This window comes from Anopheles cruzii, chromosome 2 (genome assembly GCF_943734635.1).
Source record: "Anopheles cruzii chromosome 2, idAnoCruzAS_RS32_06, whole genome shotgun sequence".
NCBI lineage: Eukaryota > Metazoa > Arthropoda > Insecta > Diptera > Culicidae > Anopheles > Anopheles cruzii.
This window is the reverse complement of record NC_069144.1, coordinates 46,392,676-46,414,646: the sequence shown is the minus strand read 5'-3', so window position 1 is coordinate 46,414,646 and position 21,971 is coordinate 46,392,676. Positions and strand designations below refer to the sequence as shown.

General features: G+C 50.3%; 5 protein-coding genes across 11 annotated transcripts; 2 read left to right on the top strand and 3 right to left on the bottom strand.

The window, feature by feature from the left end:
• Positions 1-53: 53 nt before the first annotated feature.
• On the bottom strand, positions 54-895 carry LOC128277526 (NADH-quinone oxidoreductase subunit B 2-like). The gene has a single exon (XM_053015998.1). It carries the CDS (start codon positions 731-733, stop codon positions 104-106), a length of 630 nt encoding a protein of 209 aa, XP_052871958.1. The 5' UTR covers positions 734-895; the 3' UTR covers positions 54-103.
• A 124-nt stretch (positions 896-1,019) lies between these two features.
• Positions 1,020-1,661, bottom strand: LOC128277725 (NADH-quinone oxidoreductase subunit B 2-like). Its single transcript, XM_053016230.1, has one exon. The coding sequence runs from the start codon at positions 1,653-1,655 to the stop codon at positions 1,020-1,022; it is 636 nt and encodes a 211-aa protein (XP_052872190.1). The 5' UTR covers positions 1,656-1,661.
• Positions 1,662-1,909: 248 nt separating this feature from the next.
• Positions 1,910-3,389, top strand: LOC128268116 (zinc finger protein OZF-like). The gene is made up of 3 exons (XM_053005133.1): positions 1,910-2,029; positions 2,086-3,159; positions 3,224-3,389. Exons 1-3 carry the CDS (start codon positions 1,910-1,912, stop codon positions 3,380-3,382), a joined length of 1,353 nt encoding a protein of 450 aa, XP_052861093.1. The 3' UTR covers positions 3,383-3,389.
• A 186-nt stretch (positions 3,390-3,575) lies between these two features.
• On the bottom strand, positions 3,576-16,303 carry LOC128268471 (glycogenin-1). 7 transcript variants are annotated; one of them, XM_053005582.1, is made up of 8 exons: positions 15,669-16,303; positions 13,009-13,144; positions 12,464-12,928; positions 12,216-12,396; positions 9,420-10,319; positions 8,386-8,761; positions 5,256-6,350; positions 3,576-3,951 (listed from the first exon to the last, which is right to left on the bottom strand). In XM_053005582.1, exons 1-8 carry the CDS (start codon positions 15,673-15,675, stop codon positions 3,917-3,919), a joined length of 3,195 nt encoding a protein of 1,064 aa, XP_052861542.1. In that variant the 5' UTR covers positions 15,676-16,303; the 3' UTR covers positions 3,576-3,916. The 7 variants fall into 7 exon arrangements, with proteins under 7 accessions (XP_052861542.1, XP_052861545.1, XP_052861544.1 ...); XM_053005585.1 differs by having other exon boundaries at positions 3,580-3,951; positions 5,793-6,350; positions 15,669-16,300; XM_053005584.1 differs by having other exon boundaries at positions 3,583-3,951; positions 5,256-6,353; positions 9,420-9,803; positions 15,669-16,299.
• Positions 16,304-16,678: 375 nt separating this feature from the next.
• Positions 16,679-21,652, top strand: LOC128268669 (mitochondrial folate transporter/carrier). Its single transcript, XM_053005837.1, has 5 exons — positions 16,679-18,318; positions 18,406-18,658; positions 18,728-18,841; positions 18,956-19,101; positions 20,949-21,652. The coding sequence occupies exons 1-5, from the start codon at positions 17,969-17,971 to the stop codon at positions 21,088-21,090; spliced, it is 1,005 nt and encodes a 334-aa protein (XP_052861797.1). The 5' UTR covers positions 16,679-17,968; the 3' UTR covers positions 21,091-21,652.
• The last annotated feature ends 319 nt before the right edge of the window (positions 21,653-21,971 follow it).

Sequence of the window (21,971 nt, the reverse complement as noted above, 5' to 3'; positions counted from 1 at the left end):
AATTGGCCTTCAAAAGGTAATGCAGGTTCGTTGGTCCTTCATTGCTGCAGGCCGAAAGTTTGGGAAATTTATTTACGAGTTTCTACAAACCGCCACTGGAACTTCATTTGCGATACCACATCTGCACTGTCTTCATGCGCTTCACCTTCTTCTGGAGCTGTAGCACGCCGTAGAGGAGGGCCTCGGCGGTCGGTGGACAACCCGGCACATAAATATCGACCGGTATGATGCGATCGCAGCCACGGACGACCGAGTACGAGTAGTGGTAGTAGCCGCCGCCATTCGCACAGCTTCCCATCGAGATGACCCAGCGTGGTTCCGGCATCTGATCGTATACCTTCCGCAACGCCGGTGCCATTTTGTTCGTCAGCGTACCGGCGACGATGATGACGTCCGCCTGGCGCGGAGAGGCGCGGAACACCACTCCGAAGCGGTCCATATCGTAGCGCGGGGCGGCAATGTGCATCATTTCAACAGCGCAGCACGCTAACCCGAAAGTAAGCGGCCAGATTGAACCCTTGCGCCCCCAGTTCAGAACATCATCGAGTCGGGCCACGGCCCAGTCACCCCAGCCGGATTGCTTGGTTCCGAACGGCGAGTAGGAAAGCTTTTCTGGTTTATCGTTCTCCACCACCGGCATGGATCCTTTTGTTCTTAGTAGCTCCATCCGGTGACCGGTGACCGATGGCAGCCATAGTACTTTCGACAGAAGTAACGGACGAATCGCCAGCATCGCGAGTCTGCGGTGTAAACTGCACTAGCGACAGCAGCACGGCCTACTGCTGGTCACAAAAATCGATTTAAAATGCATACAACGCGTGTCCTCCTTCAATAGGTTTCAAATGGGTTGTTGACGTTTTGCAGCGCCGGTTTGTTGACGTTTTTATCCGACGGTGATCTGTGAAGGTTTGTTGCAGCGCTGAAAATGTGGCGCAAACAGTGCCTCTATTTATTAGCATTATTTCATATAAACTTCATCTTACAATCTAACGCTAATTGGAATACCCATCAGCAACGTGTTACTTGCGGTACCACATTTGCACTGTCTTCATGCGCTTCACTTTCTTCTGGAGCTGTAGCACGCCGTACAGGAGGGCCTCGGCGGTCGGTGGACAACCCGGAACATAAATATCGACCGGTATGATGCGATCGCAACCACGGACGACCGAGTACGAGTAGTGGTAGTAGCCGCCGCCATTCGCACAGCTTCCCATCGAGATGACCCAGCGCGGTTCCGGCATCTGATCGTAGATTTTGCGCAATGCCGGTGCCATTTTGTTCGTCAGCGTACCGGCCACGAACAGTATGTCGGCCTGGCGCGGTGAGGCACGAAACAGTACACCGAAACGATCCAAATCGTAGCGCGGCGCAGCCATGTGCATCATTTCGACGGCGCAGCACGCCAACCCGAACATGAGTGGCCACATCGAACCCTTGCGTCCCCAGTTCAGCAAATCATCGAGGCGAGCCACGACCCAGTCACCTTGGTTGGATTGTTTGTTTCCGAACGGAGAGTAGGGCACTTTCTCCGGTTTGTCCTTCTGCACTACCGGCAGTGAAGCCTTTGCTCGCAGCGGTGCCGATCCCATCCGGTGGCCGGAGACCGATGGCAGCCATAATACCTTCGACAGCAACAAAGGACGGATTGCCAGCATCGTGTGTCTGTGTAGCTTTCAATTGACTAGCGGCACTATCGGTTCTTGAAAAGTCGGTACAAGTCATCGGGTAACTGGACTTTATCTTTGATCGAATTCCCATCGCCACCAGGTGCATTCAGCGCGCAATGTTAATGCGCGGATAATCGTGCGTGACGTGCGCAGCCCGTTTTGTTTTGATTCTTTTGACGTTTTCGGCAGTTGGCTCCAACCCGTCCCGGCGCAATAGTGAAAAGTGTTCAATTCTCATTAAAATGGAACTGAGACAACTGCTCGGAGTGTGTCGCCTGTGCCTTAAACCGCACTCCAACGGTCGCACTATGTTTAACGATGAAGGCATTATGCAGAAGATTGCGTTAGTTTGTCGCTTTCCGGTATGTATTGGCGGCCCAAAGCGGGGGGGTAGATCTGACCATCTAATTGTTTGTAGGTGTTGCAGGTGGACTCGTTGTCCAGTTTAATATGTCTGCCGTGCTACGATACCGTTCTCCGTTTCTACGACTACGGCGAAACGGTAGCAAAAAACCAGCTATATCTCAACACTTTGCTGGAAGCTGACACACAAACCAATGTCCCAAAACAAAACGCGATCACAGCCACTGAAAAGTGCACTTTAGAAGGCAGCACAACCACCTCGTCCGGTAGCGAACAGGAAGACGAAGCTGATCGGGACGAACTTTGGGGCACCGTAGCACCGCGTCCTAAGGACCGGCGGGATCAGAACAAACTGATCGCCGAGTTCGTGACGCTTTGCTGCGAGCTTTGCGGCAGTAAATCGGACAGCTTTCGAGCGCTCACGCTGCATTGCAAGATGCACCACAAAACGACCGCTAGTGTTTCGTGCTGTGGCAAACGGTTCACTCGCAAAGATCGCCTGATGACACACATTCTGAACCACATCGAGCCCGATGCGAACGCGTGTGACGTTTGTGGGCAAGTTTGCAAGAGCAAGGAGCTGCTGCGTGTACACCAAAGGATTCACCTTCCAGTCGAGCAGTGGCCTTATCAGTGTGGCGTGTGCGAGCAACGATTTGTATCGCGATCGGGGATGATAAACCACCAGGCAACGCACCTACCGACCAATGAACGGGCGCACGTGTGCGGCATGTGCCAAAAGAGCTTCGCCTTCCGGTACACCCTGGCGCGGCACATGCGTTTGCACGATCAGGGGCAACGGAAACGGTTCGTCTGTGAGTTTTGTGCCAAGCGGTTTAGCACCGAGACCGGGTTGAAAGCACATCTAGCAAGCCACCGCGAATCGGACCCAGCGCCCCGCGTCGAATGTTCGCTGTGCGGCCAGTCGTACAAAAATAAGGCCACTCTGCGAACCCACATTTGCTCACGGCACGTCTCCGGCACCGGTGATCACCGGTGCGAGGTTTGCGGCAAATCTTTCGTCACCAGACAGTCGCTTACGTCGCACGTAAAGTATGTCCACACCAAAGAGAATCGGTTCGCTTGCACCGAATGTGACCGAACGTTTCGCCGCCGGGTGGAACTGAGAGTAAGTAGATATCGGTGTTAGTTTGTTGCGTCCGTTTAGTCACTTGCGTTTGTTGTCATTTTAGGAACACAGTGCGCGCCATTCAGGTAAACGGCTGTACGAATGCAAGCTCTGTAACAAAGGGTTCTTCAACAGCTCGAACTACTTCACCCATCGCAAGAAGAAACATGGAGAACAGGCCGCGGGACAGAACCGTGCCTCGGAAAACGGCAGCACCGGCTAAGGTAAGACAGTTTCGCTTATCAGCCTGTCATCTGATACTTACGTGGTGGTACATTTGCCTGTCTGCATCCGAATGCGAATGCGACAAAAAATTGCCTTATTTATAAAGTCTTCTATTGCCGTTTGTATTTTTGTTATGGGTTGTTTGTCGAAGTTTTTTGGCTTCGTTAAGCTGTGAGCTTTGTGGGCATCGTCATTCGGCGACGACCAGTGCGACGCTCGTTTATCACAGCACGCACAGCAATGAGAAATGCATTTCAAACACCGATCCTCTACCGATCAGCGACTGATCTCATCCAGACTTACGCTACGCTAACGCTCGACAAAACAATGGGTTTTTGAAAGACAGGAACTTCAGTTCTTGCTGCTATATTTCACAAGATTCGCGAGAATGTTTGTCAAAAAAAACCGGGGAAACCTAAACCGCAGTGATCTAGGCTAGGTGGTTTGGATTTAGACCCACAGACCAGTTTGGTGGTGAGTTTGGTTTTAAGGTAGGAAAGTGATAGAATTGCAACGCCAAACCGAGCGTTTCCTACAAGATCGTACAAAACGTTCGTAAGAGTCGTGCTGGGGGTGAAAAGGAAAAGAAGGAATGTTACCCAAAAACAGTATCAAGCAAAGTGATCGTGATCCGTGATCGTGGTGGTTGATGATCGTGGAGATGCGATGCGGCAATGGCGTGGCGTGGAGTGTGGCGTGGCATGTGGCGCGGGCATGTTTCGTTCGTGATGGTACAGCAGCAGTTCAAAATAAAACACAAGAAGTTGTATTTGGGGCTCGTTTGCTCTTCTGTTTGCTCTGTCTGCACACGGATGCTCCTCCGCATCCGTGGCGTAGAGCAGCGTTTGTTTTCAAAATGTTAACCATATATTTGTTTTAGCCATATTTGCGTTCATTATTATTAACAATCGAAATTGGGCTGGTTGGGCACGATTGATTTGGGAGTTAATCAGACTGGTACTATCGTCGTTTTTTCTTGGCACAAGAGACACAGGATAGTAGTAACTGCAAAAGTTTCGGTTTTTTCTTTCTTGCTATTGTTTTTGTTTCCGAAAGTAACACGATCGTATTAAAGCGAAAGGTTGAAAGTATGTTTAGCATAGCACAGCGCGTCCAAGCGATGGGGAATTGTAAGAGGTGGCGTAACACAGTAATAGAGAGTGAGCAAGCAATAGTAACATGTCAGGCCGCATCGCAAGTCGGCGCAAGTGTTGAAGAACAATGCGACGCACAACAAAAAAAAGGGAAGAGAAAGAAAAAAGAAAGGAATTTATTAAAAATGAAATTCGTACTTCAACCGTGTACCACACTTGGAACCGGAAACTTCACGCTAGGAACTGGGCGGGGGATTAAAAACGAACAACAAACGGGTCAACACTTTCTTGGTTTTTGTGTGTTTTCTTGTTCTTGGAGGAAACATTTTGAAAACATTGTCTTTACAACAAAACAACAATAACATCAACATATCATTAGCGGAGCAACAAACCCACAGATCGATCGTCGAACACAGATACGTGAAGATGTAACGAAAGTGTGCACGAAAGAGGGATCTTGATTTTTCTTTTCCTCCGTTAATAAACTTTTATTAAACCGTCTACTAAAAGATGATGCTCGTTGGTCGGGTCGGATCGGTTCAATTCGATTCTCGAGTGCTGTGGTGGTGGCCCCCTAAAGGGGAGAGTCATTGATGGGGATGAATTGCGATGTGGTGGTGGTGGTGATCGTTGAATGATCGGTCACGTTCCGCGCGCGGCAGTGAGATGATTTGGCAGTTGACGAGAATGGATGTTGAGATGAGTCCCGCGGGGAGGCTGCGTCGTCGGGGCGCACCCCGCCTCACAGAGCTCTGGCTCTAGGGGATCAGATTTTACCTAAACGTGCCGTTCTAGATTCACGTTTACGCCGTGGCGGTACGGGCGGCGTCGGAACAGCCTTCGTGGCGTCGGCCACCGTCGAAACGTCCTGTGGTTTCGGGGCCGTCGGCGGAACGGAACGAGTAGGCAAAAGCGGTGGCGATGGTTGTGATGACGAGCTTCGAGCTTCGGTTAGTGAGTCGGCAGTGGCGATGGCGACAGCAGGACGAGATGGCAGCGTGGAGTTGGCGGAGGGCTTGGCCGTTTGACCGGCGATCGTCGCCGTTTTGTTGGACGATGCCCCGATTGTGGCGGCTGAAGATCGATTACTTGAACCGGATGGCTTCGCTGCCGCCGTGGATGATTTCGACGCACGGATTGGCGGAGACTGTGGTGACTGTAGTGACTGAAGTGTTTCACCCGACGACTGATCCGACGGTTTGTTGGTGGTGATGTTGTTGGTCTTTGCCAGCGACGGTGGTGAAATGGTTCGTTTTTTGCGCACCGTTTTAGTCGGCTGCGTTGAGTCGATGGTTGATGCACTTGATCCTTTACCTGTCAGCGACTCCTGGGCCACCTGTTGTTGCGGTGCTGCTGGTGCTTTAGCTGGCGCGGGTTGATCCATCGAGCTGGCAGGAGTGGGTGGCGGAGCAGCAGCAGCTTTGGGCTTGCTCTGTACGACGCTCTCCAGAGGCCTGGATTTCACCGGTTCACTTGCTCCAACCGACGCAATCTGTTTCAACGGAGCCGGCATAACTGATCCTGCGCCAATACGCGGGACCCCGTCTGGGACATCTTCTTCCTTCGGGCCGGAAGACATTTTGGCCGCTGCCTGTGATGGCTGTGCCTGGTCCTCCTCGTCGTCAACGCTGGGATCGTACACGAGCTTCGTGTGGGTGCGAGTTTTTCCTTCCGGGCTCTTGGTGGTTATGATCTGCTGGTATCCTGCAAAGACTTTCTTGGTCAATGTGGTCGTGTTGGTGGTCGGATCGTATTGGATTGGTGGTGGCAACTTTGGGTGGCGGTGCTGTGCTAATCTAGAACCGTCCACTACCGAACTGCTCAGGGCACTGTCGTCTTCCTCGGCAATCGCTGGCGGCGGAACGACATGAGCTGCTGTTGTGGTCGGTCGTGTATGATGGTGGTGGTTGATCCCCGCGCGATGATCATCAAATCCCACCCACCGACCGAGGATCATCCCGAAAGTTACCCGCGCGATCCGCGGCGATCACACACACGCAAAAAAAGGCATGCAGACAATTGTGCATATGGCGGCGATCAACAAGAGAGAACCCGAACCCGAGAGGAAAGGATCGCGCGAAAGCGAGCAATTGGGAGAGATTGGCCAGAAGAAGGGGATGTTTTGGTTTGGTTTGGTTTGGCGGGACGAATGAGATATGCAGGGTTGAAAGGAAGAAAAGAAAGACGAAAACCGCCGTTAGTATAACCGCCCGCTGGTAATATGTTGCTGGTCCGAACGGTGAACGGCCTTTTGTAACACACACACATACACACACGGAACGGAAGCGAGACGCACACGGGTGTCAGAAGAAAGGATGAATGATGACCGGAGAGTCGACAATAAAATCACACACAAAAAATCTATCCACAGCACACACACACGGGCGCCAGAAAGAAACGGGTCTGTTAGTTTTTGGTCATTTTTGTATTTTACGACGAACAAGATATCCAATTTCGCTTTCCCGGGAATTTTGACTTTCATTTCCATTGTGATAATGAGAGTTCCTTAGTTTGTTTCCGATTGCAGATCGATGACGACCGTGCAACATGATCATATGATCCAGTGCGCTTTCGTATAAGATAGGTGTCAAGATCTCAATTTGCCCCTGTATGGAAATGTGCTCTAGATTGTTTTGCCCACTTCGTTCCATCAGGACCACTCCGACATGGGTTAACGCGATCATGAATGAAACACCGAATTTATTACTGTTTTGTTTTTAATACGTTTCACTTCCTCGTATATTTAGCGCTTTTCAAACCTTGTACTCGTTTGATGCTAACTGAACACAAATCGATGGATATATGGATGGATGAATACCAAAAAAATAGGCCCCGTCGGGTGATACTGAAAATCAGGATGAATCATATTTTCTTTTGCTAACCGAAAAACGGACAGACGATCGTTAGGATACAGGTTTTCGTTTGTAAAATGTTTTAATGAAACACAACGTGCACTCTTGCTGCAAAAACTGCCTCTGTCGCTTGTTCTCGTAATTCCGGACGATCCGGATCAGTGGATTCGGTACGTTTCGACGTATCGACCACGGCGCGATCTGGGGTTGCGAATGATGCTGCTAATTCCATTAATGATCCTCTCTCTATCTATCTCTCTGTTGGGTTACGCTCTCTTTCGAAACGATCCTTTGCTTGTGATCGTTCGCCTAGACACTTTCGGCGGCAACGTGGCAGAGTTCTATAGTAGACGCCAGAAGCCAACTCAGTAGGCGGGTTTGCGATCACCTCCCAACTTTCGTGCCTTGTATCATAGTAAACCGTGCGCGTGCTGGTAGTTGTGCTTTTAATTTTTACTTTTTTAACTATGACTGTCTAATCAATCTTTATATTATCGCTCCTACGGTTTTTGTTAGCCTCTAGTAATTTCGATTCATGATGGCCGTTAGTGCGAAGCTGCATTTAACGCTTTTTCTCATGGCACACTTTGTAGAAATAGCAACGCGCCCCTGCCTCGGTACATGCCATTGGTTAGTAAGGGCGTAAGAGAGATGGTTTTTTGGTATACTTTGACCCGGGTGTGTTTGAAAATGAAAGGATAAGCAAGCAAGGATGCATCGTTATTAGCCTAATTTTGCGCACCTGACGGTAGTCGTGACGGTATTGGGACGCGATTGCGATGTTAAGACCAACTCGTGTGGTTACACATGAACGGGTTGCACAACACGGGACAAAGTGTTAATGGGGACAGTACTGACAGTGGTGGTGGTAGTGTTAGGGATAATAGTAGTGGTAACAGTATTAGTAGCAGCAGCAGCAGCAGGGACACGACGCACGCACGACAGGGCACGACAGAAACAAAAGTCCAATCGAAGGAAAACTATCTGGGTTAGGAAGCTGATGGCCGCCGATAGGTGCCGCCGATCGCAGGCGACGATGATGCTGTGTCAATTACCTTCCTTCTTCTCAACCGGAACCTTGTCCTCCGGTTGGGGCGTCGGGGAGCGCTCCCGTGCGTCCCGCTTCGGTGTGGTCGATCGTGAGCGTGGCGAACGGCGGGATGGCGGCGCTGCGCTCACCACCGGTGCTGCTGGTGGTGAAGCACTTGTCGTATCGTCGCCCGTGCTCGTCGTCGCCGTCGTTGCAGCGGCGCCACCAGCAGTGAGCGTTTGCTGGATGCGTCGCCAAATGTTGTCGAACGAATCCCGTCCCATGTAGTCGATGTTACCCGTTTCCCAGCACTGACGCCGCATGTGCTCTTGGTAGGCCTCCTGTTCCTGGGACTTTGCTTCGCCAAGGTGAAGCTGAGCCAGTGCACCGGCAAGGCCACACTGTAAGGAAGAAGAGTGTGAAGAGCACACGAGCATCGTTAGCAGAGTGTCGTGGAATTGAAAGCTGTGCGCCAACCACTATGAACCGAGAGAAGGACCACCGCAACTGACGACGAAACACACTGAGACAGGACGAACGTACGAAGCACTCTTCGATGGTAACAAATAAGACAAAAAAAGGATAACCGGCAAACAGCCTGCTGGATTACGACGAACATAATGTACACAACACGGACACACACACACATACATGGACAACTAGGTGCGAACGAATCGGAAAAAACCTACATAATTTGGTGCACCGTTCCTAAAGTGTGGCCACCGGCCAGGGGATTATTTTTAAAGTGAGTTAAAAAGCCAAATTTGCGAAAAGCCGTTGTGAGCAGCATGCGAACGTTCCAAAAAAAGGGTGTTAGTTTGGTTACAAGCAAATTCGTGTTTGACACAAAACACTAAAAACTACTCTCTACAAGGAACCTGTGTATGCCAATACGCCGCAATGCGATGGTATATTTTAGTAGTTGTTCTACGGTGTTAGTAAAAAATCACAGGCTTTGTTAAGAGTTACGCCGCGCGACCCTGTAGTTGCCAGCCACCACATGAGCACATGTTGATGATTCGAATGATCTACTTGATCATCGTACGCTTTGTTACCTACCGCGTCCTCGTGAGGACCACTTTGACCACCCCAAGTTCCGTCACCACCGCCACCACCACTGTCGTGATCAGCAGGCGACCGTTTTGCGACCTCATCCTGGTGCACCACAACACCCGGTGGTCGTCCGGACTGGCTCGTCTCTGCATGTGGTGGCGCAGCAGCAGCAGCAGCACCGTGTTGGTTTCGATTGTTGGCATCATCCGACCGATTCCCACCGAAAGGAGTACCCGTTCCCATGTTTGTTGGTGGTTGTTGTTCATGGCCTCCACTGTTGGAATGGTGATGGTGGTGGTCTTCCTGACCGGTGGTCGGTTGAACCGTTTCCCAGTGCCCTTGATTCTGTTGGTGCTGTTCCATCATCCGATCTACCCACTGCTCTGTGCGCTGAAAGATATTAGCCTCGTGATGCTGATGGTGCACGCCCGAGTGCAGTGCAGCATCACCGTGTTCTTGCTGATGATGATGGCCATGCTCGTGATGATGATGATGATCTTGGTGATGATGATCGGCATGGTGCGATTCCAGCTGTTGTTGCTGGCTCTCCAGCCATTGCTCGTACCCGGCGCGGCTTTGTGCCTGTTCCTGGGCGCGCAATTCATTGAGGTATTGAAAATACAGTCGTTCCTCTTCGTGCTTTCGTTGCTGGCACTCGAGATCCTGTTTTCGTAGATACTCTTCCCAAGGATCCACATACACCGGGACCACCGGATCGTACGATGGATTAAATTGCTCGCGTTGTTGCTGCTGTTGATCGTGCTGGTTCGACGACGACACGTGCCTGTCCGTTCCGCCACCGTCAGCGCCTACATCGTGCCAGATCGTGCCGGTGGAACGGTACTGATTTCCGCCACCACTAACCTGCTTTTTGGCGGGCGCTATCCAGCGGCTAAAGGCTTGTTGCTGTGTTGTGTTAGAAAATAAAACTCAAAAAAGCTTAGCACACACACACACACGCACACTCCAACACACACACACGCACGCACAGATCGTAAAAGAAAACGAAGAGGCCAGGGTCCTTGCTGAGCCAGCGGGTAGGTGAGCCTTTCGAAATCGGAAGCAAACAGCGTCAGAAGGGAGGATAGAAAATGTAATGACAACATGCGCGCGCGGCCAGTCCGCCAAAAATCGAAGCTCGCACACAGTATAATAAAAGCCATTTATTAGGTGCAACCTGCGATCTATGTTTGATAGGAAAATAGCAAACAAAACGATTACCCATGCTAAACATCTACTGTTTTGTTTCCCACCCAATCATTCCGATAGTAAAAAGGACAGCAAGTTGCTAAGTTACTACAGAGGAGAGCTTCAATCTAGAGAGCTACGGGGAAATAAATATGAAATGCAAAAAAGGGGCGTGTAAAATCAAAGAACGCCAAGGATCGTCGAGTGCGCAGTGTGGTCGAGTGATGAGGATGATCACTTGTCCATCGTCTCCTGGATTTTGGCCCAAATGTGCTTGAAAGCGTCCCTGCCAACGTAGTCCGCGTTTCCCGCTTCCCAGTACTGGCGACGCAGCTGCTGTTCAATGCGATCCTGAGCCGAAGTACGCCGTTCCCCGAGCGTAACATTCGCCAGCGCTCCAGCCAGACCAATCTGTGTGCGTGTGTGCGTGCATTTGGCGTGTGCGTAAGCAAGGGCGCATTGGATTTGGATAAGGAAAGAAGGAAAAACGGATGTAGAGAGAGAAAGAGAAAGAATAAAGCAGGAATTAGCGCTAAGCGAGAGTTTATGAATACGGAAGTGAATCGAAAACAATAGTAATGGTGGCGCGATATGGAAAGGGATCCTCTTTTATTGGCGCAACTATTGGCTCTGAAGAAAATGCCAAAGAAAAATCACGAACCATCGAACGGACACGCACTGTGAAACACACGTTGTTGTGCCAAGCAGAAGGTGGATCTTTTGTGCGCCAAACGAAAAGGCTTCTCTGCACAAAAGGACGATCAGCACATGAGCGCGCCCGGAGGGTGTCGCAAATTGAAACCCGGACCCGAACGGGTTGGCTTACTGGCCAGGCAGTCGGGGCTGACCAGCGAAGGGCGCAGCATGTTGTCATTTCATTTTCATCCTTTTTCGCTGCAATTCCGATCCCGTGGTGAAAGATACGACTATTACTGTGGACCTCTAAGGGGAATGGGAGCTTGTGGTGCCAATGTGGTAGCGAATAAAGATGAGTTGTGCTCATATTGTGATGCTCTATCGGTTAATTCTCTTTCTATAACAACGTTGGCTATTGCCAAACCAGTGCACACAGCGTGGAGAGTTGAGTAAAGTTAAAGATGTACACACATACACTAAAAGCAAGCTCTACTAATACTAAAAGTGCATAATAGAAGCATGTGCACCACTACCTTAAAGTGCCTCTCACACAACTAAAAGCTAAGCAAAATACGATCAAAGCTTAACACCTATGTCTACTTTGTTTAACAGTCTAAGCAAATTCGGTTAATAAGCAAATGCGCTCCGGATAGAGTCGGATTTTTACTGGTCCACCGGTGGATCGGCCCACCGGCTCGCGATTCTTACCTTTGTACTTAAATCGTCGTCACGATTAATCCTAATACTATTCAGTTCAGACTTGAAATTGGAGGAAAAATGGCGCCGGTTCACAAAGCAATAGAGAGAACGATTCGGGGAAAGCAAGAATCGACCACCGCCGCTGACCGGAGATGGTCAGATGGGCGGCAGGAAAGGACGACAGACGGTGTGTTGTGCATGATCAAGGGGGAGGGCTTCGGAAACTGTGATTTTCCGGACATCATACACCATGGGGGGGGTAGCCTTGAGCGCACTCACCATGTCGGAGCTCAGCCTGGAGTGGACATCCTCGCAGAATATGTCCCACCAGTACTGCAGAAAGTTGGCCAGATGCTGACACTCGGACGGTACGTAGACTTTGCGCGTCTCGGAGTTAAAGTTCTGTAGCCACGGTTTCGAGACTCCGATGAAGTGAAGAATTTTTGTGTTCTGACCAAAACTGCAAAAGAAACGAATGGTGGTGATAATGGGCGCGAGTTTTCGGGGAACCCCCCGGGGACACTTACTGTTTAAATGCAGGCAAGTACGAGTACGTTGCCACCGAGGAGGTGTTGTACACGAAGGGCAAGTGCTTCTGGATGTCCTTGTGGGCCCAATCGGAGAAGTACGCATTCAACAGGCCCTGATCGCCACCGTCGAAGCTGCCGTTGGTCACGGCAAACTGCAGCAGGCTGGCGAATGTTTCCAGGCTCGGCCGGAACACGTAGACGCCCGAGTTGAAGCAATCGGGCCACCCGATGTCCGGGGCGGCCGATAGCTCTTCGCGCTCGAACAGCTCGTCACAGTTCCGGAGCACAAGTGTGTCCGCGTCGAGAAACACGCACTTCTCGTACTGCGTCAACCGCCAGCAGTGCAGCTTGGTGAAGGTGATGCCCAGCTCGGGGCGCTTGAGTAGCGCCAGGTTCGCCTCATCCTTCGAATCGAGCAGGTTCACCTCGTCCACCAGATTGAACACTGCGCGCAGCTTTGTCCTAATGTGTGTGTGTAGCACAGTGATCGATACATATTGTTTAGTGATCCGACATCGGAAATAGTAGACAGGAAACCTCACCTCATGGACTCAGACACACCGGGTGTAATGAGCACGGCCAGCTGGTGAGCGGTGTGTACCCGCTTCAGTGAGTTTGCCACCACCAGGGCTCCCAGGGAGTAGGAGTCGTTTGTGGCAAGCGTCACCCAAGCGTATTCTGGAAAAACAACGGAGCGAACAGCGAAATTAAAGCGAGGATCATTGAAGAAAGGCGCGCTCCCTCCTTATTACGCGCGGCAAGCCGGTGGCCAGAACGGAATCATTTCGCAGCCGATAGCCGCTTCTTATGCAATATATGGATGGTAATTTCAAACCATGGAGCGATAAGGTTAGTTTGATTTCGTGGTACCAAAGCTGACTCTCTTTCTCTTCGTTTATTTTCCATTTTAGTATTCGAACCACCAACTTCCATCGAGAGAAGAATTTGGGCGGTCGATTTGTTTCGATTATTGATATTGTTGTTAAAACCGTATGCGTTGGGCAGCGAAAGGCGAAATAGTGCGACTAAAAATATCGTACGATCATGCGCTACGATTGGTAGCCTCTCTCTCTCGAGAAAGAAGCAGCAAGCACATGGCCATTCTTCGGACGGAGTGACGACAACGACGCCGATAAATCGGGGGTTGCCGGTGTACGATGGTATCCTATACGCGCCCGCACTTCTTCGCGCCATTTCCCTCCGATCGGAGGAGCCGGCCGGCGGCGGCAGCCCCACACAAACGGATGAAGGTATATTTAGCGCTCCACTGTTCCGAAGCGGTTTTAAAAAATTTCAACAGAGAGAGAGCGAGAACGAGCTCCCAAAGGTACCACGTGTGCAGTGGTGTGTGGTGACAGGGTGGCGTAGCAGCTAGCGCCGTCTAGCCGGCCATCCGGATATCGTGTCCCCGTGGTGTGCTGTGTGTGTATCCGGCAGCAATGTGGTTGTCGTTTTATATCGAAAATTGCCGCTAATATTAGATATCCTGCTGCTGCCAGCGGAAGGCGTTAGTGTCTGCTCCGCAGACGATGCTGCCTCCTGTGACGGTGATAGGCGCCCGGAATCGATCAGCACCGGCAGCAACCGGGCTGGGGTGACATGTGGTGTGCGCGAAAAACATAAGGCCCCTCTGTTGTGAGATCATCATCCGTGTGTGTGGGGTGCGTTAAAACGGACCACAGGACCGTTTGACCTTCTGTCGGATGCAAATGATGCAGCGCGCGCTGTTCACGATCACTTTAAAATACCAGCCACCAGTTCCAAGAGACAGCCGGGAGGCATTAGGATTTGGACATGAATTATCAAAAGTAATGTGTGCCTTTCCGAAGATAAGATGGTGGTTCGATGCGCGATGCCCTGGTGTCGGTGCCACTTGCCCCGCTATTATCGCACCCCGGTTGCGTGTGGTAACCCCGCCGGGTCATCTCCATTGATGGATTTTGGGCTTCGAAACGAATGATTAGGTAGCGAAGCAAAGCGGAACTCAGCATACCACAATCTCGCTTGATTTACATAATTGGTCAAAGCTCGTCTAACGCGTGCTCGTGCAATTCCGAACTCGAACGGTAACCGTTATTAGGCACTGATTATTTAAGTGGTTGACTCTTTTCAACTTTCTGTGGCAGTGTCCTTCGAGTTTCGAGATGATCCTCTTGGACGCAGTCAGATGACTGCGTACAGATAAGAGACAATCCGTGTGTGGTCGGAATACAGTGTAATCCACACGGTTATCATTGGACAGTTATTCCGTTACGATTTCTTATTCTATTTCGCGCCTATCAGTTGGCAGCCCTAATGTTGTCCCGGTGCCCGGTGCGGCGCCAGCGGTCTGTTTTGTTTGGGGGAAATCACCGGAACTACGATGCCATTCCAACGACATTGACAGTGCGCGATAGCCGCACGACCGACCGACCGACCGACTGACCGACGCAGGGCTTAGAACTCCGCCGCTCCGTTCCACATGGCGACGTTTGTCGCGACCGTGTTTGTGTTTCGTCCCCGTCCCCGGCGTCATACGTTGAGATGGCCTAGGCGAAGCGGACTACAACAGTGCTAACCTTGGAGTTTTGTCCTGATGCTCAACGGGTGCAGCGTGTGAGCGATTTGATGACGATCCGAATTTAGCACACCAGCGCAACACGATTGACGGGTGCACCGTCAGGGAAATTGTTGCACCAGGTTTGACTCTCCGACGAGCGGTGGTCCGAGTGGTAGCGCTTCACGCTCCGTTTGGCCGACCAATAGAAGCTCAATGGGCGCACAAGTGAACCGCGGATCATCACGAACAGATTCAATCCGACGCGGCCTACGCATAATTAAAATTAGAACTTTGGCATTCACCGGCCACGGCGCGGTGGTGTATAGCTTTGTGGATTCAACGGCGGTTCCGTTTGCAACAGTCGAAAAAAAAGCGTAGAGGATTCAACATCCTAAATATGGAGGGCAAATTTTGCATAAATTGTCGTCGCATGGAGCACGAACGCGAATCCGGGCCACCGGGCTAGTAGTTTGGTACTGTACCACTTTTCAAGGTCATTGTAGGTCACCCACTTTGACATCCAGCCAATGCTGGTAGTAACCACACACGGATGACAGACCGTCGCCAACTTTGATGATTGTGAGAATTATGAAACATGTGCGAGGAGGCGAATGGAATGTAGTTGGCTTACTAAGTTCTCCGTTTGCGCCCTCGTTTACTTACTGCTCATTTTGTCGCCTTTCTTTCCACACGTTCAAACGGATGCTGCTGCACGTGGGCTAGAGTACCGCAAACAATCGGTAGCTCTGAAGGAGGCTTGGCTACGCGGGTATCGAAGGACGTCGAACTGTTCGAACTAAAAATATATACTCGATGCCTGCGCGCACGGTACAGCAAATCACGTTGACCGTCGTCGTCGTCGTTGTCGCTGACCGAAACTTGATTTGAACGATCTCAAAAAAAAGCTGGCAAAGGTGTCTGGCGCACGTCACGAAAGGATCTCTCACAATCCAGGTAGCGGCAGATTCGAATCCGATTTTCGTCACACACGCGCGCGCGAGCGAACACTTTCACTTATCACTCGCTCGAGGTTGCCACGCGATACGAAAGCAACGGGCAGCGATATTTTCTTCCTGGCCTTTATCAGAGAGTGGACCGGTCCACCGGTGCGCCGCTACTGCCTGTGCTTCCTGTCCTCGCTAAGAGTGCGCTGTGGCGTGCTAAACAACGCAGCATCCAACACCGAGCGTCGTAGAAATGGGACTGATCGTTTGCCGATCGCAGGAAATCATTCACCACCGGCCAGACCCATTTCGCCGCCCGCCGTTCGCCGTGCCGCCGTGCCGCCGTGCCGTCGTGCCAGTTCGTGCCGTTCGTGATTTGTTTTGCTTTCAGGATGCTGGTGGTGGGCGAGACGAACTTAGAACAAACAGCTGTCAGCTGACAGCTGTCAACAGCGCGCACTAAAGTTGTTTTAAAACCGAAATCAATTCATAAAACTTAGCTTATCTAGCCTGGCAGTATTTCACAAAAATCCAACACGTGTACATTTGCAGGACACACAGTTGGTGAATCGGTGCTACTGAATCGGTAAACAATTGGCGACAAACCACTCAATCGGATTTGAAGCTCTCGAGTGGGGTCGATGTAAACGGAGCGTGGTTGTCACGAGGTCGCCCCTTTTGTTCGTTGGTGTCCATAGTTGCCAAGAGGGCCCGACGGTGCGTGTGTGTGCTTCAACGATTTCCTCATCCGTCGCCTGACACGACTGAGCATTTCATCATCTTTTTGCTCGCTGCTTTTCCACCATAGTTTCGTGTCAGTAGTTTTCTACGGTGCAAATAATCGACGGAATCGCCTGAATCGACGACAATTGGCCATTGGAAATTGTGTGGAGTGTTTGGAAATGCAAGCTTCGACATACCCTGCCAAGCGTACGACGGTCCCAGCAAGCAAAGATACGGCTGTTGCTATGTTGAGCTTCAGCAAATAATCAATATCTACCGCTGCCGTCACCGTCACTGTCGACCTTGAAAACGCCAACCGCCCCAAAGTGCTAACGAAGAGAAAATAGTGTGACCAATAGACGGAGTCTTCTGGCCTGCGACAGCCGCGAGACGAGAAAGCAAGAATTTGTGTCCTGAAGTGGCATTTTGAACGTGGAAAACTATAAATCCGGAATCGCACAGCGCACCAAAATGAGGAGCATGTTAACGTGGAACAAGCAAAGTGGGCAAGTGGCAACGACTACATACGAACGGTGCACGTCGCTTCACGGGTTTACGTCATATCTGACCGCCCTTATCAGCCGCTAGATGGGAAGACGGTGTGGCGGTAGTAGCGGTTTTTTGTAGTAGTCCGGCTCGTCGCTCTTTCAGCAACGGACGAACGAACAAATTAACGCGTACTAGCAGCAGCAGCAGCAGCAGCATCCCCACACAAGCGCCGGACCAGCCGGAGCGCACACGAGAAACGGACGGCGCAGCGCACGGCAGACGCTTGTACGCGCAACAAACAGTGTCCTTACCGACGGAAAGCTACCGCATCGGATATATGGAAAGCGTAACTGGTGCAGTACTACACACCGCCGCGTGCCCGGAAATAGATCGTTGCTCGGTTGATATCCGCGCTGTATATAATGTACATAAGCAACTTCTGTAAACAATCCTTCTTCTGTCTTACGTCTGCTTTCTATCGTCCATTACCGTACGTCGTCGTCGCATAACAACAAGTAGTCGCCTTCCTCGATCGAGCTACTTGAGTTGAAAGTGCAACAGCATCAGCAAAAGTTCCCATCCCATCATTTCATCGCACATCATCATCCGCCTCGGTGCTCCCGTACACTTTGTATCCCTGTGCACTGGATCACCAGACCAGAAGTGTGGTGCCCTCGTAATTCTGGTGTAGAATTGTCTACCGGGTAGTAGTGGTTCTGGCACTAATTGCCGTTTGCTGAAGGACGTGTGAGAGCGTGTCGCGCGTGTGAGAAGAAACCACAAGTGATCGTGCTGCGTTCCGTCACCATGGCTACGACGTTGAAAAATCACAAAACAGCCGTAGCAGCCGCGGCGGCGAAGGCCGGGGCTGCCGGAGCCGGAGGTGGCAATTTCGGATGGTTGGCACACGTCAAGTACGAACACCTGATGGCTGGCGTATCCGGCGGCGTCACGTCCACCCTTCTGTTGCATCCGCTTGATTTGATCAAGATTCGTTTTGCGGTGAACGATGGCCGCACGGCTTCGGTTCCACAGTACCGTGGGCTTACCAGCGCGTTCCTTACCATCTTCCGCCAGGAAGGCGTCCGTGGGCTGTACAAAGGCGTCACACCGAACATGTGGGGCTCGGGCAGTGCCTGGGGGTTCTACTTTATGTTGTAAGTGGCCGGTTTACGGCAGGGAGATGGCGAAACAACGACACATTCTTACTCCGCTTGACGATGCGATCTTTCTTTTTCCCTCAGCTACAACACTATCAAAACGTGGATACAGGATGGCAATACGGCACAGCCCTTGGGACCGTCGCTGCACATGCTGGCCGCCGCCGAAGCGGGCGTACTGACGCTCGCCATGACCAATCCGATCTGGGTGGTGAAGACTAGGCTGTGCCTGCAGTGCGACGATCGTGTCAAAGCCGGTTCCGGTACCGGTTATGCCGGTATGGTCGATGGGCTCACAAAAATCTATCGCACGGAAGGCATCCGTGGTCTCTATCGAGTACGTATGAGAGCGATGGGAAGCGAAAGCGATCGTAAAACTGTACGGCCACCTTTGATTCGTTTTTAGGGATTCATACCTGGAATGTTCGGTGTATCGCACGGAGCACTGCAGTTTATGACCTACGAAGAGATGAAGAACAAGTACAATCAGAAGCGGATGCGACCGATCGACTCCAAACTGGTAACAGCTCCACCCGGTTGCTGCGTACGCGGCGAGGGTACTGGCGTAGATCAGGTTGGCTAACGGATTTTCCTACGTGTTTCTTTCCATGTTTTGCCTCGGAACCTCAACTAGACTACAGCGGAATATTTAACATTCGCCGCCATCTCCAAGCTGATCGCTGCGGCCGCCACGTACCCGTACCAGGTGATCCGAGCTCGCCTCCAGGACCAGAACCACACCTACAAGGGTACATGGGACTGTGTGAAGCTGACATGGAGGTACGAACGGGTGTCAGGGTTCTATAAAGGTCTCATGCCGTATCTGGTGCACGTTACGCCGAACATTTGCCTGGTGATGTTGATTTATGAAAAGTTTACCAAACACTAAAACCGACGATCCGGAACCCGACAATCCACTTATTGCGGTCGCTTCCGAGGAGCCGACAGGTCTCCTCCATTCCCCGGGGGCCGCAAGATCCTGAGTGATCTCTTCCGATCGGGGTTACGATATTCTTTAGAATGTAAGCTTTCGATTCAATTCCATTGCGCAGTGGAGCACCGTCACAGGCCCCAAACTATTTATTCTACACAAAGCTACACATGATGCATCCCGGCACCACAGTAATCGCTGTTCCGAGGGATGGTACAATTAATTATTATTACAATCGATCGAACGATCTGTAGCTCCCCGAGTACAAGAGACTTATTTATCTATACACATGTGTGCCGCGCTTCCTTTTCCGTTCGAGTACCGTTCCGATAAGCCTCCTTTTTACGATAGTCGGTCAATTCACAGCATTCATTTAGCATGAGGGCACCTGCAGCGGTGCGCGATAGGCAGCCGACCCGACACGTGATCGATTACGGTACGGGCTGTTATCTAACTGTGCTGTCACTGGTGCAGCTGGTTTTTATTCGGCGCTGATTTATCATTAGTAACGCGCGATCATTCGTCGATGACTTCATTGCGCCGAAACGAAAGACGTCCCAAAAACAGTTCTCAATAAGTGAACAGTGTGTCCCGCTGTTGTTTAAATGGAATTGGAGAATTATTTTGAGGCGAAATTGAACCGAAATTGAAATCAAATCGAAAAGAAAATGCCGGTGCACCGCGAAAGAAGCCATTTTGCTTACCGTGAGTCTTGCGTAGTTTTTTCGACAATAACCAACAGAAGCCGGTACATCCTCCCTAAAGATTATCAGTCCGTCTGGTCCGGCGGGGTCCACTGATAACAGATTCGGTGGTTCAGAGTTGTTTTCATGAATGCGAATTCTGTATAAACAGCGCACGCGCCAAGCACACGGACGCGTAGGAATTGTTGTTGTAGGTCCCGCCGTTATGTGATAGTGAGATAGAAGCCGAATGAAATTATTTTACGCCGCAACTCCAAAAACCATGCATCGTTTTATGGTAATTTATTTGAAACAAAACTGAAAGGAAAAACAAATCTTCAAACACTTCAGCGGAGTGGAAAACAAAAATATTTTCAAAACACAGAAAGGGGCAGAACCCAATGAGCAGATTAGGAGTTTCGAAAATGTAATGATAGTCACTATAGTTTCTGCACGAAACGGCCACGGGGCAGCTAGAAACTCATCACCTGTAGTTCATTTGGAAAAATGAAAAACGATGTCAATCAAGAAGCAAGAGAACCTATAAGCAATTTCGAGCAATTACACACGAAACCGAAAAGACAACCCGGACAAGCGGAGCAAACCAAACCCCATGATGATGATGATGCCCTTGTTAACGATCCCCGAATGCACCATAATTTGTACCCAAAAGTGAAAGGTTTTTATTTAGACTACTTACTACCTTCTAAGTCCTCTTAAGTGTAGCGATCTTCTTCTACTATCGTTCTTGTCCTTCTACTGTATCCCGACTCTATCCCGTCACTATTTTCTTGAGGCGTTCGTACGTAATGGATAAACTATGTTTCCGTTTTTTTTTTCAAACCGAAGGTGAATGTATAAAAAGTAATAAAACAAATAAAAAAATGGTAAAAAATGCTATCAAGCAAAAAAGAAAACCTCCAAACAGAATACCCCATAGTAAGTACTGTTTTTACTTTGAATTCTAATGTTCTCTCTCTCTCTCTCTGCATCTCTCTCTCTCTTCACCTCAGATATGAATCGTGGCGCGGATTCTATAAGGGTCTCGGTCCAAACCTGACCCGAGTCGTCCCGGCGACGATGATTACGTTCCTAACGTACGAAAATGTATCACACTATCTGTTGGATAGGAGCAAAGCCAGAAGCGTGGATTAAAATGTCGGTCTTTCCCTTTGCCCACGGCATTCACACCGTTCTCTAGGAATCGATCGGGTTTGAAACGTTAAAGCTGGCAGCTGGCCGAAGTAAAGTCACCAAAAAATGGCTGCAAAGTCGTAATGTTAAGAGCTCAAAGTTCCTTTAGTGTTGATTAGTGTTGTACGCCGGCCCGACATTTACTAATTGGATTCATTGCTCGCCCCCTGGGGTGGTGCGATCGGTGCACTAACCACCTGTTAAAAACCGTTCAGTTCGAATCTGCCTACGACCGGAATTTGAACTAATACGGACGGTTGCGGACGCTGCTTTTCAAAAAAGTGTATCAGTCGATCAGAGATTTCCTCAGCGTTAACTGATCGAAGGACGAAGGGGAAGGACTATAGGAGTATACTATAGTATACTACACAAAAGGTCCTCGGATCTATCCTCGAATGGAACCATGTATTGCATAACTAGTTACGTTCTAACGACCTTTAACATCAGCTTGTTAATTCCGAACGGCAGGTCTTAACCAACAGGGTCAACCAATTATGAGGAATAAAAGAAAACCCTAGCTTTAAACCACACACGTGGCCATATTGAGCACGTTATGTTATTTTCAGCGAACCAATTCAATGGCGTGTAATGGTAAGTATGCATTTATTATGTCCTGACATATTGAGTTGCACGGAATGGCGATTGATTTGCAATCAATGGTCTGTATCCGTGGACTGAGAAAAACCCCTCTGAGCGAGGTGCTGCCACTCTCGTTGATAGTTCGCGCGGCGTTTCCCACGAAGCGCATGTGTCGCGCGGATCGATTTCAAATGACAAGCGAGCGTGTGTTGTCCAACCTCACTCAAGCAGTTCAATGCAGAGTTGATGCGTGAATTTACCGC